The 17,323-nt window shown below is 37.9% G+C and overlaps 1 protein-coding gene across 1 annotated transcript in view; it reads right to left on the bottom strand.

Moving 5' to 3' along the window:
* Dcdc1 (doublecortin domain containing 1) overlaps positions 1–17,323 on the bottom strand; it is a gene marked incomplete at its 5' end in the record, with an annotated part of 409,318 nt that overhangs the window by 330,801 nt on the left and 61,194 nt on the right. Inside the window, 1 exon segment of the mRNA XM_037204436.1 lies at positions 15,140–15,345. Coding sequence (XP_037060331.1) covers positions 15,140–15,345 — 206 coding nt within the window.

Below are 17,323 nucleotides of genomic sequence, written 5' to 3'. Positions count from 1 at the left end.
CTGTCTGCAGGCTGGAGCCAGCTGCATGTGCTAAACTGAATGCTAAACTGCATGTGCTAAACAATACACCAGCACCATGTGCTAAACTGAACATTCTTTGATATAAATTAGCACAGTTTATCCATCCATCAGCTGATAAACTTTGGGTTATTTTCAGTTTGGGATTATTATGAATACAATTGCTAAGAACATTTATTAGTAGTCACTATGTTGACATATACAACTTTTCTTAAGAAAAATATGCTATTTTCTTGGGAAAAAACCCTCTAAACAGGTTACATTGTACTTAAAAAATGTGCATAGGCTTAAAAAAGAAAAAAATGGGTATAGACAGTCATATAAAAATAAATACTTATTAAGTAATAAGATAAAATCAAGAGAGAATAAAATAATATAAAAAGATAAGCCACATAAAAATGGAAAATACACAGAGAGTCTGGATTCTATATGGTGTCTTGTTGATTTTTAATGTTTTGGATGCTAATGAACAGAGAATGACAGCTGCTGAGAGACATTGGATTGTGGAAGGGACTGCTGAATTAAATCAGCCTAGATATTTTAGGAATGCCTTAACTTGAAAATGGAAGTCAGAATATGTATTGCTTTGGGGAAGAGGTTATGCTTTTGTTTCCACCAAAAATGAAAGGCTGTGGATTTGTTCAAGGTTAAAGAGCATCGGGTTTGATCAGGGGAGATCCCCTGAAAATCCTGGATACAGACATAAAGAAAGAAACCTAGAAAAACTACAAGGCAGGTAACATATATTTTACCTGCTCAAACATAAAACAAAAAAACATCTTTGGCTGGCTTGTGTATAATGCACAGTCCATACTTGTGCTAATGCAGATATATAGCATTACCTTTGAAAGTTCATGTGTTTTCAGAGCAAGAGGATTAGACATCAATGCAAATGGGTGGCCCAGGTGATCCAGCCTCTCAGAGTGCCCTTGTTGCAGTTCTATCACAGTTCTACATCCTGAACAGCTTCAAGGCTGCTGGATGAGATGGTTCAACCTCAGCAACTATTCTAGCCAGGACTACAAATTAACCTTGTGTTTTCCCATTACACAGAGACTGGACAACAAATGTTATGGATAGTTTTCCCAAGACTTGACCAGTATCCTAATTGTCTCAGGGTCCCCCAAAGATGCCATCATCCCCAGACAACAAGAAACAGTTGAGAGAACAGGAAGCCTACATTTCCAAGAGGTTGGGTGGGTGGTTTTTGGTCATTCAGTGGGTTATGGTTGTTTGTCATTATTTAGGGGGATTGATTGTTACTGGTCATGGTCAGGGAGAAAGCTAAATAAAGGAGATTAGATTCAAAGATTTCTTTCTAAAAGGAAAAAGGAGGATATAGTATAGAAATTATAGGACAAAGGAGTAAATTATTGTATCTACTTTAAAGCTAAAAAAGCAACTACTAGTTTCAAATGTCACATTGGTATGGATTTTTGTATATTGATACAAATTTAGGGTTATTTTTGTTATACTGTATTATATGTTTCTTTTTTGTTAAACTATCATACTTATATAGCTCATTTAAAAATGTAATGTAAAGCTTTAGTCCTTGAAAGCTATTTAGGAAGATAAAGAAATACAGATTAATAATTAGTTATCTATAACAATCAAATTTAGGTTAGGTATGTTTTCAAGGTCAATCAGAGTCATATTTCAAATAGATGATCTTCAAACACCAGAGACCTACAGAATATGACATTTTAATGTTTTAATAACATAGGTTTTTTTCATGACAGTGAGACATGTCTGCTCCTGGCAGCACCAATTTACTTTACAAAAGGATGATGGGCATCACAGAACCTCCATATGGAGTTTGCTTTCTTTGTGGAAAAAGCTAGCTATTTGGGTAAGAATCTACCCTTGCCTCAACTGCTGACAGTATGCTGTCCAAATTGGACAAGTAGGACACAAAAGAAGACAACTGCCAAACTTTGTCAAGACAAGGCTGGACAGTCCTTTAAAGTTCCTGCTTCACAGAAAAATCTGTCAGATATTTTAGGACCTTAGGCTGAAGATGGATGTTCCAGTGTTACAGAGGAACCCTGGGGTGGCTGTCCAGGCAGCCAGATGTCTATGTCATTTCTTAGTTTTGGCAGTTGCTTGCTCTGTACTTCCTGCTTACTCAGGTAATATTATATCCTTCTAGGGTCTTTGATGGAGTTGAAGACTGGATAGTTACAGTTAAAGTTTTTCTTAGTTATGATAGAAGGCAAATTAGATACAAAACTTTGGACTAACCAAGATAGTTTTCATAGTGGAGTAATCCTCTGAACTTGCCAAATGCAAATGGACTGGATGCTATAAATGTAATTCTTACCTGATAATTATTCTTATTGTATATAGTTTTACCATGTTAGAGATAAAGCCCTTTTCTTTTTATTTAGACAAAAAAAGTGAAATATTGTGAGATATTTGGTTACACTGTTTAAAGATATGTGACTGTAATTGGTTTAATAAAAAGCTAAACAACTAGTAGCTAAGCAGGAGGTATAGCAGGGACTTTTAAACAGAGAGAACTCTGGGAAGAAGAAAGGCAGAGTTGCCAGCCAGACATGGAGGAAGCAGGATGGGCAAGATGGAGATGAGGTAATGAGTATATGGAAGAATGTAGATTAAAAAAAATTCTGGGTAAATTTGAGTTATAAGAGTTAGTTAAAAACAAGCCTAAGTTAAGGCAGAGCTTTCATAATTAATAATAAGTCTCCATGTCATTTTTTGTGAGCTGGCAGTCCAAAGGAAAGTCCAAATACACTTCCTAAAATATATACATATATAAAGGTGATCTAAATAGAATCATCAAATAGCGGAGTAGATGAATCCCCAACTGGATATCTCTCATCACCAAATGAAGCTTCCAATTCCAGGAATGGGTTATATTTAATCCAGTTGTTGGCCAAAAGGAACCCCCAAACATCCCAGGTATAGGACAAATTGCTACATGGTCTTATTAATTAAAAAAAAAAAAGCCCAGTGCCAGATATTGGGGTGAATGCTAAAAGATCAGAGAAACAAAACAAGCCACAGCCAATCTCACCTTGCCAACTCCTCAGCTGATCTTGTATCCTCAGACTGAAAGCCTCTGAGTCCTCACCCGAATGGATCTCAGCTGAACTGCTTAAAAGCCTCTAGTTCCTAGTCCTCATGCCTTAAGAGCACGAGTTCCTGTTTCTTCACATCTCATATACTTTTCTGTGTCCTGTCATATTACTTCCTGGGATCAAAGGCTTGTGTCCTTCCCAAGCAAAGACATGAGATCTCCAGTGCTGGGATTAAAGGTATGTGCCACCATGCCTGGCTCTGTTCTCAGTGTGGCCTTGAATTCAGAGATCCAGATGGATGAATCCAGAGATCTGCCTCCAGAATGCTAGGATTAAAGGTGTGTGTGCTACCACTCTCTGCCCTCTATGTCTAATCTAGTGGCTGTTCTATTCTCTGACCCCCAGATAAGTTTATTAGGGAACACACCCAAGCTATTGACAATGTTATTGATTGCTCTCCAAAAACTAATGGCAAGGTTATGTTTTTGAAGACAATGCCTACGCAACTCACTCAACATGGAGTAGTCGAGCTTATGCCTATGTAGAGCCTTCACCCCTACCGACTAGTGTTCATGGTTCTGGAAAGCACTTTGCATGCTACCAAAGGAGAGAGAGAAACAACAACTCCGCTACAGACCCTTTGATCTACAATGATGTCCTGCATGCAAGATATGCTAGGACAATAGTAGCACAAAGCTTGTGGAACTAAACAACCAATATCTAATTGGATTTAAGACCCACTCCATGAGATGGAATCCATTCCCAACACTGCTTGGGTGGCCAAGAACTTGAGACTAGATAGGCCAGGGCCCTAGGGGGAAAATCAAATACTACTGTTCTGCTAAAGGAATGTAGCAATGAAATGACCCTTAACAACTTTCTGCTATACTCACAGATCAGTGATCACCAAAGAAGCATCCTCCTGCAGTATATGAGAATAAACAAAGAGACCCATAGCTAGACAATGTATAAGGAGTGAGAGACCTTGGAATAATCAGTCCTATATAGGATATCTCCATCAATTCCTTCCCCCTCACAGCTCAGGGAATCCTGTAGAAGAGGAGGTAGAAATATTGTAAAAGCTAGAGGGAATTGAGAACACCAAGGAAACAAGGCCTTCCAAACATGGCAGAACCCATGCACATATGAACTTACAGAGAATATGACAACATGCACAGGGCTTTCATGGGTCTGGGCCTGATGACATTCCAGTGCTGAGAGAGTTGGCACAAGCCCGTATCTCTAGCCCAGAAGCTATCTCCAATTGATAACTACTTGCAAAGGAAAAATTAGTTTTCTCCAATGGAGTCTCATTGGGTATATAAATTACTCTTAAGGCAAGGCCCCAAGCCCAGCAGTGGATGGCCAACACAAAACAAGCTCACTAATATTTTTGGAGGGTTTTGTCTCAAAATGCTTTGTCTGGGAAGTTTATGTTCTTGAGCAGCTAAACACCAGTGGCTATACCACTGAGGAATATGGTTCTCTCTCTCTCTCTCTCTCTCTCTCTCTCTCTCTCTCTCTCTCTCTCTCTCTCTCTCTCCAAACTTTAACTGTCTATAGCTCCTCTGGGAGGGGTGGGGCCTCATGGGTCCCTCCCTCAACCTAGACGGACTGGTGGTGAAGCCACTCTTGGGAAGCATTTGTGCAAACAGGCACTGTGACTACGAGCTCATGGGTCTCCTTCCCAGCTTCCAGCTCTTACATCTTCCAACCCCCTCTTCCTTTATGTCCCCAGAGCCTTTTCATTAGCTCTGTTTTTAGCTTCCATTTCTTTTCACATAATATTCATATTTTTCTTTAATGCGTTAATCAAATTTATCACAGATTTTGAATAGTCTTCTGTTAACTCTTTTTGCTGTCAGCGTCTATTGATTTACATTTCTCTTGGATACAGTCTACCTGTTTTAGGAGCTTCACGAATGCCCTAAAGGTTCAGTAAGATCTCTCCTCTCCAGATGTCAGAGAGCTAATGTCTCCTTACCCTGCATGTATGCCCACAGTGTTTCCTTTTTTTAATCCCATTAGCTGTTCTCTCTCTCTGATAACTGTGGAGTTCAGACTATAGGTAAGCAGCCTAATAGCCCCATGTAAAAGGAGACCCCAATGTCCATTTCATTAACTATTCTCCAGATAACTAACTCTTTCCGGCAACCCTGCTCTGTACACTTCTAGCCACTTTAGCCTCTCAGAGCTTTCCATGTCTGCTTTCATCTCACAGGCACCTCTGCACTTTTCTTGGATTCTCCCTCTCTAGGCTGATCTGTAAACTACTGAAGATCAGTGGTGGGGTAAAGTGTAAGACTCACTTTTATTTCCCCCTTTCTCTCGGGAATTACATCTACTGCTCACTTTTCCTAATATCTAAAATAATTACTACTTTGTCCCCCTTTTCAGTGGTTTAGAAGATGATGACTTCTCTGACACAAGCTTTTCCATTCAAGTGAAAAAAAAAGTCTGCTGGTTTGTTTTCAATGCTTATGTTACACCATTTTTAAATAAGAGCACATTTGAGATCAGAACATAGAAAGAAGTATATCTATACTAGTTGGACATTACAACAAAAACTTACTTACTTTTAAAAATAAATAAAAGTTGTGAGCCCAATACGATTTTATTTTCAAAAACTGACCTAAAAAACTGTCTTGTGGAAAATCAAAGTAGTTTCTTATTTTCCTTATGTTGCCAGGAGGAAAATATTTATAAGTTCTGCTTTAATAATAGTGATCTTAAGTCAAAATCCTCAGGGCCATCTTGCAACAGATGCTCTCTGGTTTTCAACAGCAGAGGTAGGCTGTGAGGGTAGCGGCTTCCTTTCTCTGACACTAGAGAATAATTTCCAGTTCCAACTGTTCCAACTGTGGATAGCAGTTAAATAGTTAAGTCTCAGTGTTTCGAGGTGTATGACTAGGTGACTTCATACAATTCTGGGAGTTTGTTATCTAGAAACCAGGTAAAAGTCCTCAAGAAACTTTAGTGATTGGGTACATATAAGGCTAATTGAATCTAATCATCATATTTATACTAATGTTCTTAGGCATAAAAAGATATTACATGCCGGGGAGTGGTGGCACATGCCTTTAATCCCAGCACTCGGGAGGCAGAGACAGGTGGATCTCTGTGAGTTCAAGGCCAGCCTGGGCTACCAAGTGAGTTCCAGGAAAGACGCAAAGCTACACAGAGAAACCCTGTCTCGAAAAGCCAGAAAAAAAAAGTATTACACATGTAAAATGCACATAAAAATAAAACCACAAGAAAAGCAAAAAAATAAATTTTATCTGTTCAGATTCAATGTATTGTTTGTTTGTACTGTCCATAATTAATATTAATGATTACACTTAACTACAACCTATAAACTAAATTAATATTAAGAATGAAATTTATTTGTTTTTATTTCATATATAGGCTGAACTCCATAAGAAAAAAAATCCAATCATAATTACTTAAAACATTATAAAAATTCTTATTATATAATTATCAAATTTTACATTAAATAAGAAAAGACAATTGGCTACATATAGCCTCTTGTGAATAAAATGTTATCAAATTCTATATTTAAAAATATGCCATCATATTTTAAAATCAGATTTTTAACATATAAGGTGAAAAATCATAGATCTTAAAATAGTAATAACTAGCATCAATAAAATTTCCCTCAAATCTCATAAAAAGCTCTTAGAGAACTTCCAACACACTAATTATGCATGACTTCCCCTGTCGGGACCCATGTTCAGCATCCTTAATCAAACTTTGTTACTCCAGGTGCTTCTTTTTTAATCTCTCTAAATGTTCTATAAATTATTTTACCAATATTATTGGAAACTCTCTGCTTGTACAGCCACTGGTTTACATGTATGAACATTATGTACTCACAGTATTATAGTTTTAATTGAATTAGGCCTTTCTTAAATTTAAATTTTTCCTTAAGGTTTTATTTGTTTAAGCTTATTGAATTATTTTCAAATTAATGAATGTGGAAAACAACAGAAGTCAGGATTTTCCTGTGGTTTAAAGACATCTCATAAATCCTATGACTTATATCAAGACATATAATAAGTAGTTGCTTGAATACTTACATGAACATTCAGTGATAACATGAAAGAATAATTAATGAAATGTTTGCATATGAATCCAAGACCATATTTGTATTTTCTAAAGCATATTTCCTATACATAGACGACTTTTTCTGCAAACTTGCAGGTGTTTTCAATTCCTGATTTCTGAACTATGTGTTTATTATAATCTAGCAACTTGAAGTCTTACTTCCTATGGAGTTAATTAGTTTTTTCTTCTCCAACAATCAACAATATAAGAAGCATAGGAAAACCAAGAAATAGCACTATGAAAATTCCATGTTCTCACACAAAGAACTAAGAATTGTTTGAGGAAACAATGTTACACAGATATGATTATTATATAACACATCAAAATAACAATCTCATGGTACCCATAAATATTTACTGCTTTATGCACTAATTAAGAGCAAAAATATTGAAAACCAATGGAAGGAGAGTTGTTAAGTCTTAGTGGTACTGGGACTCATTTGAATATTTGGGAATATTTAGATTTCCCAGCTCCACGGCAAAGACATTCTCAACTCAACAGGCTCAGAATGGAATGAATCCTATACAGGAAACCAGAGAAGTCTATTGAAGATGTTCTGTGTATCATAAGTGAGAACACTGCTTGTAGGAAGTGTGGCAGAAGGAAGTAGTCTCTTCCTATTTAATTAATATGATGTTATGTTTTCTTCACATTAGAATATGCAATATCAAGAGACTCTCCAAAAACTGTCAAGTATAATAAAAAGAGATTATTGAAATAACTTTTATTTAAAAATCCATTGCAAATATCAAATAAAAAATCAACACTTAGTCTCTTTTCCTTAAAAAAAAAATGAAGATAACTTAGTAGTAAATAATTCAGCAGAAAAATTGAAATGAGACACAAAAGTGAATTGGATTTGTATCTCAGAACTTCTGACTCAGAATTTTGACAAATCAGGTACTTGCAAAACTTTGGTTAAATCAGATGGATTCCATGAAAACAACTACATTCTCAGCTACCTTCCCTTCCCTTACACCAAACCTTCCAGAAGCTAGCCTTTTTCATCACGAAAAACACCGCATCTTTCTCTGATGAGTAATTCAGAAAACCTGGGAACCAGATACCCCAGGGAGACCTGAGAGTGAAGCTAGTCTATGAAACAAGGGGAGTAAATGCACGTACTTACACTACACATAATCTCCTTCACTTGATTACTGGCTGGCCTGCTGAAATTGGCAAGTTCTGTCTGCTGACAGAGACAGAGGTCTACAGACAATGACATCTACGTACCTCATGCCGAAGAAAAACTCAAGTCCAGAAAACCCATCCCTTAAGATCCTGTAAAATCTTCAAGCAGGCCCATTCCTTACAAAGACATATGTGTGTCCACTAGAAATTTAATCTATTTTTGAGTTCTTAATTCTTAATTACTGATGGAAGATTAACTCGTATTTAATGAAAGTCATAAGCTAACATAAAACATTAATGCTTACTGCAAAAGAGAATGGACCTGAGTTAGGATTCCCAGAACCTACATAAAGCCAGAGGTGGCAGTGTGCATCTGTAATACCAGTATTCTGGTGAGAATCGCTGGAAACTCAAGGGACATCGAGCCAGGAGGGCACAGTGGCAAGCAAGAGAATTGTGTCACACATGGTGGATGGTGAAAACCAACAACTGAAGTTGATATTTTAACTCCACATGTATACCATAGCATTTACACACACACACACACACACACACACACACACACACACACACACACACACACACACATGGGGAGACACCTTAAGGGAATGGGAACAGTAGAATATAGGTAAGAGGAAAATAAAGACAGGTAAACTGTGGTGGGAGAGATTAAATCTGTAAGGGAGAGAGGATTCCGAAGATATGAATTCAGGTTGGGGGGGGAGTTTAACCAAACTGAAGGGAGTTTGAAAAAGCCATATGGAAACCTACTATCTTCGAACCAAAATAAAAAACACAAAAGAGAGACTGAAGGAAGGCATCTTGCATGGTAGCTAATGCTATCCGTAGAAGCAGTGGCACCTAAATGAAGTTTCCAGTCTCAGGTGTGGACTCCTCCACAGCATTTCTCAGGGAAGGCTCAGAGACTCCCAAAACAATTCAGGCCCCTGTCAGTTCTGTAAGTTGTCCACTAGAAGTAGAGAATATGACCACATTGCTGAAGATGTCTCACATCTCAGTTGTGAGACACAGAGGAAGCAATCTGGAAAAGAAATGGAAGCCTTTCTACTGTCTAGCTTTTGAAGTCCCAGAATGCTAGGCAGGTTGTTGGAGGAGAAAAAGCCTCATTGTTCTTATCTAGATGTGAATCTATCCTGCCAGCGTGTAGGTAAGATGTGCCCATTTGTGCAAAAATGGCATGATTGTTATAGAGATAACCAACTGCTCTTCAATTGGATTTGAGGTCCACACCATGAGAGGAAATTCATACCTGATACTACAAGACCAGTCCAGCCCAATCCTAGTGAGGTCACAGGCCCAAGTAGGGAGACTAAATTAACATAGCATTAAACTGTCTTCTCTCTGTATACGTTCACACACATTTACAAAAGCTACCCTCAGCCTTCATCAGAGTCATAGCTGCCCAAGATGCTGAGAATAAACAGTGGTTTAGTGTTCAGTCCTAAATAAACATTTACACCATACCCTCTAAGACTTGGGGAACACAGCAGAAAAGGGAGTAGGAAACATGCCAAAACCTGAAGAGGGTGAAGACTATGAAACACTGTCCTCTGGAGTCCATATAACACTACAATCACAAACTCAGTAGTTCACGGTCAATAGTTAGTCATAGAAAGGGGAGGAGCTGATAGGGACACTCCTCTCTGCCGAACTGTTGACTGCTGATGGATACTTACTTCTAGTTGTGTTCTCACTCAGGAGATACTACATAAACCCAGTGGATCACAAAACACACAAACAGGAGAGTACAGATACGGGGCAGGTAGACAGAGGTAGTAGAAAGGAGAGAGGGAGTGAAGGGAGGGAGTGGTCAGTATATATTATGCACATGTATGAAATCATCAAGTAAAAACTAAATTAAATAAAAATCATCAAACTAAACCTCCCAGACAGGAAAGCTCTGTTTATTTCATATGACTTACATTTAGAAAGTAGAAGCTACAAAATCAGAACAGTAAGAGTAAAGAAAAAGGATATTGCCAAAGGGATAATCCAACAAACTGCTCAAGAGATAAAGATGTCACTTTATACACTGAAAAAATACCTACTCTGACTGAATAACCAGCAATTTATGGGGGGAAATTATCTCTCAAGATCTGGAAAAAAATTACCTTTTGAAATTTCATTCTTTAGAAATAAAAAGGTATGCACAAGAAAGAATGCATATAGAGGGGAGCTTGAGAACCAGGAAAGAGGAACGTACACAGAGAAAGGAAAAGACCGCCACTCCAGGTTGGAGGTGATGAGAGACCCTGAGACAGAGGCCACAGAACAATCACTGTAAACTGGAGTGAGGGGAGAAGGGATCTCCTGCATTGTTTCATTCACTTCATTAATTTCTCATTGTTTTCTTCAAAAGTATAATTTCATGACATCAATAAAGTTTATAAAACACGAAGTGAAAATAAGAAACAATTATTAATCTCTGAGGAAAAAGCATTTTTCATAAAGGAGATATTCTTGTATGTAATATCCACACAATTTAATATGTCTTTGACAATTAATCTAAGAGACTATTGGGGAAGAATAAAACTTTCCCACCAGTTTTAAAAAGTTAAAAATCTGAAGCTTTCAATTCCATTAACTTGACATTCATGATACAGATTTGAAATACCTTTATCACCCCATGAATACACACATTTAAGAAGTATCCTATAATTATGGGTATTATGTGCTCACTAAAGCTGTGCCTAGGAATTCTAAAAGTAGCAAATTATAGATTCAAATCTATATGTAATAATTCCGGTACTCCAGAATTTACTAGAGAATATTATTATCTTGGCCTTCATTTCAAATTTCTTAATTACTTAACTTCATTAAAAATGAATAGATTTTCTGCTGATTTCACACTTATTATTAAAGCAGCCTCCTCCTTTGCTGAATCCTGAACCCTCAGAGGACTTTTCTGAGTTAACCACCTTATTTTACCACCTGACCTCGGTCATTTTTCTTCATCCTTTCTTTATTTCTGCTCCTTAGTTCACATTTATTTCATTTATAAGTAGGGCATGACCCTATGATTATCAAAAGCACTCTCAAAATGAAAATCTTACTGAAAAATTACAAGCTAGCTTTAGTGTTTCTTTCCAACATGTTCTTACTCCCAAGGCCAACATTTCATTACCCATAGTCCAGCATTTTGTTACCCATAGTTTTGGTTTTAACCTCACTCTTCAAATTATATTTAGGCAAACATATTACAAACATATGAGTAATGTTCTATCATGAGGTTTATGAATTATAAAATTTCTTTAAACTCCACAAATTATAAGAAAAAAGAATCGATTTCTTTATCATCTATTTTAAATAACTTGCTCGGTGATGACAAAAAACCGGAAGTGACAGTTTTATTTATATACAAACTTTCAGCTAAGAACATGTCCCTGTAAGATGATTATTAATTCATTTTTATGACCACCACATAGAATTACAGGCTGAACTAAACTCAAGATGATATCTAATCCAGTGCCTATCTACAAGAGTGACTATATTTTAATAATCTAAAAGATATATATCCTTCCTCATTTTTCAGATTCTCTGGGGAAGATGTTACAGTAATCTTTATAATTTGATCTATTGACTAATATGCCATCTTTTATTCATAATCTAAACCTGCAGGTAAAAGGAAATAAAGGCCAGACTTCCTACATCCTTGGTAGATGCTTATCCTAGTTAGTGTTACTATTGCTGTGATGAACACCATTACCAAAGCCACTTGGGGGAAAAGGAAGCAAATTTGGATTGCGTTTCTACATCACTGTTCATCACCAAAGGAAGTCAGGACAGGAAATCAAATATGATAGGAACAGATGCAGAGGCCATGGAGGAGTGCTGCTTATGGGTTTGTTAGCCAAGGCTTGCTTCACCCACTTTTTTATAGAACCCAAGACTACCAGCCCAGGGGTGACCACACTCACAATGATCTGGGCTCTCCCCTATCAATGACTAATTGAGAAATTTCCCTACAGGCTAGCCAACAGCCATATCTTTTTCATCCTGCTCTCCAATGACTCTAGCTTTTGTCAAGTGGACATAAAACTAGCAGGCACAATGTTCTTTATTGACTGTGGTTATAAAACAACCATAAAATAAGTAGCCAACCATTCATTTGTTTTGAGTAATATCCAAATTAAAACAGTTCCATACAATGAAAGTATGCATACCAAAGATGGATACCTGTTGAGTTCATAGCAAGGTTTTCTACTAATAAGAAAAATAATTTCTATGAGATGTGTATTTATGAATCCTAAAGATGAAAAAAAAAGAAACATTTATTGGGACATTTCTGATGCCAGGCATCATACTCTAAGCACTACATAAGAGTGATTCTTTGTAGCAACTCTGTGAAGGGGTAATACTGTTATTCCCCTTTTTTGGTGATGGAACTGAGGCCCAATGAAGTGCAGTAATCCGAGGGAGGTCTCATAATCAATGGGTAGTAAAGACAGAATGCAAAACTAAACATGATGCTTGTGTCCCTGTCTCTAATATATAACTAAAGAATTATAGTTACTCTTATTACTAAGATGATTAAGATTAATAAAAATCATGTAGATCTCATCATTTCTCCGTGTCTTTCTTGGGGTCCCGTTTTCCAGGTAGCCTCACTGGTGATGTGAGTAGCAGTCCAGTCATCCTTGTTCCACATCAAGCATCCTCCTATGAATGAGTACATACCATATTTGTCTTTCTGAGTCTGGGTTACCTCACTCAGGATGATTTTTTCTAGATCCATCCATTTGCCTGCAAACCTCATGATGTCATTGTTTTTCTCTGCTGAGTAGTATTCCATTGTGTATATGTGCCACAATTTATTTATCCATTCTTCAGTTTAAGGGCATCTAGGTTGTTTCCAGGTTCTGGCTATTACAAACAATGCTGATATGAACATAGCTGAGCAAGTGCTCTTGTGGTATGATTGAGCATTTCTTGGGTATATGCCCAGGAGTGGTATAGCTGGATCTTGGGGGAGATTGATTCCCAATTTTCTAAGAAAGCGCCATATTGGCCTGGACATGAGTGGGAGCAATGAAGGGCGAGAGGGCGGAGCGGATCGAGGGATCGAAGAAGAGCTGGAGGCAGATCCTAGCTGGATCAGAGACAGGATCAAAGCCACAAAGAGAGAGGGAGAAGAACAAGGAATAGGAAGACCGTGGTAAATGAAGACCACATGAGAAAAGGAAGAAACAAAGAGCTAAAGAGGCTCACAGAAATCCACAAAGATACCCCCACAAAAGACTGCTGGCAATGGTCGAGAGACAGCCAGGACTGACCTACTCTGGTGATGGGATGGCCAAACACCCTAATAGTTGTGCCATAAACCCATCCAAGGACTGAGGAATCTGGAAGCAGACATCCACGGCTAGGCCCCTGGTGGAGCGCTGGGAGTCTAATTAGTGAGAAAGAGGAGGGTTTATATGATCAAGAATTGTTGAAACCAAGGTTGGATAAAGCACAGGGACAAATAACCAAATGAATGGAAACACATGAACTGTGAACCAAAGGCTGAGGGGCCCCCAACTGGATCAGGCCCTCTGATCCAGTTGAGACAGTTGATTGGCTTGATCTGTTTGGGAGGCATCTAGGCAGTGGTACCAGGTCCTGGGCTCATTGCCTGAGTTAGCTGTTTGAAACCTGGGACTTATGCAGGGACGCTTGTCTCAATCTGGGAGGAGGGGACTGGACCTGCCTGGACTGAGTCTATGAGGTCGATCCCAGTCCTCGGGGAGACCTTGATCTGGAGGAGGTGGGAATGGGGGTTTGCTGGGGGGAAGGGGAAGGGGGCAGGAAGGGAGAGAACAAGGGAATCTGTGGCTATTATGTAGAACTGAATAGTATTGTAAAATAAAAAAAATATATAAAAAATAAAAAATAAAAAATTAATAAAAATCTACCTATAAAATATATCTTCAGATTCTCATTAGTTCCTTGATAACCAAGATGATGTGGCGGCGGGGGGGGGGGGGGTGGAGCTGGAGTAATGGCTCAGTAATTAAGAGCAAATAGTGCTGGGAAAGAGCACTGAGTTTGGTCCCCAACTCCCACATCAGGTTGCCAGGTTGCTTACAACTGCCTGTAACTCTAGCTCCAGTAGTAGTCAACACCTCTGGCCTCCACAGGCACCTACACATACACACACACACACACACACACACACACACACACACACACACAGAGAGAGAGAGAGAGAGAGAGAGAGAAATAGACTGATAGATAGATAGATAGATAGATAGATAGATAGATAGATAGATAGATAGATAGACAGATAGATGAAAATAAATACCTTTTTAAAGAAATGACCCAGAATGAACAAAAAACTTCTAAAAGATATACGTTCACATTCAAATGACAAGTTGTATTTCAAACTATTGTTTTTAAGTGTGCTTATTACATAATTATCCCAGGTCTATCCAAATTTATTCCTTAAATTAATGTAACTATTTTAAACATAATTTCAGAGTTTATTTATACTTTCAAGAAATACACAGTGTTTTTAGTTTTGTGACAAATGAAAAGAGGCAGTTTGGTATTTGAAGATATGTTAGACTAGCTTCAATATCTTATAGAATATTGAACCAACTAGAAACTTCCTCCTAGCATAAATGTAACTTTTTATTAGGAAAATGGTCAACTATGTTGATCAAGTAAATGTCATAGTTTTGTTAAGATAATTCATGTTGTCAATGCTATGAGCACACTTCTAAACAGGTGAATACTTCAGTTAATATGTAAACCTTCTTAATATTTCAGTTATTTAAAGTCAATATGCATCAAAAGACATAAACTTTGAAATTTGATTCATAATTCAACTTCAGAACAGTTACCTTTCTCATTGTTTCCTTTCCCACTGTGATCTCATGCCCATCCTGCCCCAGGCCATTCTTAAAGACTAGAATTCGTACTGAGGTCTTCTGAGCAAGTGTCTTCATCCTTCTGGAAAGTACAGGCTTGGTTTTCTGTCTTTTGACATCAGTGGGAAGCATCAACCCATGCATTGTCCAAGTCACTTTCTTCGTTAACAACAGATGGTCTAGAAGATAGGTTTTTTTTTTTAATTCAAGTCAGTATTTGGCATCAGAATTTAAAGATGGACACATCATGCTTCCCTTATCCCTATTTCCTATGTCATACACACTGGCCAGTCTCCATTTAGATGCTGGTTTTCTGAAATGCTACCCCCAGCCTCTCCAGCTTCCCACTAGCCGTGACATAAGCTATAGCAAGCTGTCTGCTCTGATCGCCTGCATAAATCATCATTTCTGAAGGGAACAGATGTTCAGGCTATGAAAGAGTAATACCACAGTTTAGTCCTAATTAAAATTCACCTTAGCATGTCTCTATCCCTGATCACATGCACCTGGCTTCAAGGGTCCACGAAAAGGGTCCACTGTCCTTTGCTACTGCAAAACAACATGAAACATGAACTCTTGTGTTTTTCCTTTTGGGGAAACTCCGTTTCTTCTCTAATACATTTTCCTTTGCTCTTGCTTTAGAGCTGATGACCTCTAATCAGTGACCTTCCACAGCACTTCTATGAGGAACAGGGAGGCGCTTTCTAAACTACTTCACTGAAAGTGAAGAACAGCTTTTCATTAACGGTTTACTTTGACCTAGACATTTTCAAAGACATGTGCAGGGATTTTACTTTGAAACTCCCACTAATATTAATGGGAATGCAGCTAAATTACTATGTTAGGCTTCAAGAAATCTATGGTTAAAAACAGGAGTATAGCACATTGCATACGAAGCTGCTGTCCGTCTTCCTCTCTTTTTAAGAGGTTTCATTTCATAAATAATTGTTACCTAAACCATTTACCTTGCTCATGCATTCAATTTGCTTTAGATCTTATTTTTAAATCACACATTATATAGAAACACAATGATGCCTCCATCTGTCCTTATTTATCCTAATGAGAGAAATATGTCTATTTATATGCCCCTAAGAATACCTAATTTACCTGTTTGCCCAAATTTCTGAATAATCATTCTCTGCTAGCACTTGCCATGAAGGAAATGTGATTCCTTTTACCTAGAAATGGTGCTTTTGTATGTGTGCATTGTGATCATAGCAGCACTATTGGCGGCTGAAAGGTAGAAACCAAATGCCTATCAATGGACGAATGGATAAACTATAGAACATACACACAGTGGGATATTATCCAACCATAGAAGGGAATGCAAGGCTGAAAAATGCTACAACAAGGATAAACCTAAACAAAAACATTGCACTAAGTGAAAGCAGAAAAGTGATGTATGATTCCATTTATATGAAATATTAAGAATTTAAGTAAACCCACACAAAAAGAACATAAGTAGAGTTACCTGGAGCTGAGAAGAGAGGGCCATAAAGAGAAACTAAGTGAATCAGTCTCACCAGAAATGGCTGCAGAAATAAGACTTAAACAATTCCAAGAATTACAGGCAACTAAGTACTGCTGGGAGAAGGAGAACTAGCCTTTCCTGGGCATGACCCCCCTTATTGGTTGTCCAATGCAGCAAGCAGACTTGAAACTATAAACACACTAACCACAAAAACAGACTCAGCAGGCTGTATTTATATATATTTATATTTGTGCACACACACATGTATGTAACAATAATAAAGAAAAATGGCTGCCAGCGTGAGAGGGGGAGGACACATGGAAGGGCTTCGAGGAAAGATAGCTGGGAGGGATTGGAGGAAAGAAGGGGAAGGGAAAGTGATGTAATTCTAGTTCAGTTAAAAATATATTTTCAGCAAAGCAGGTCTCTGTGAGTTCAAGACCAGCCTGGTTTATAAAGTGAGTTCCAGGACAGCCAGGACTGTTAAGCAGAGAAACTCTGTCTCAAAAAACTAGAAAAACAAACAAACAATTTTTAAATATAATATGAAAAAAGGCCCAGGGTGACATGCATGTTTATAATCCTGGCACTGGAGAGGTAGAGACATGCAGGCCAGTCAGTCTAGCTGAATTACAGTTCCAGGTTAAGTGAGATATGCTATCTCAAAAAATAAGGTAGAAAGCAAT

Source organism: Peromyscus leucopus, chromosome 4 (genome assembly GCF_004664715.2).
Source record: "Peromyscus leucopus breed LL Stock chromosome 4, UCI_PerLeu_2.1, whole genome shotgun sequence".
Taxonomy (NCBI): domain Eukaryota; kingdom Metazoa; phylum Chordata; class Mammalia; order Rodentia; family Cricetidae; genus Peromyscus; species Peromyscus leucopus.
The sequence above is the reverse complement of the archived record's forward strand: the minus strand, read 5'-3'. Positions and strand labels throughout refer to the sequence as shown.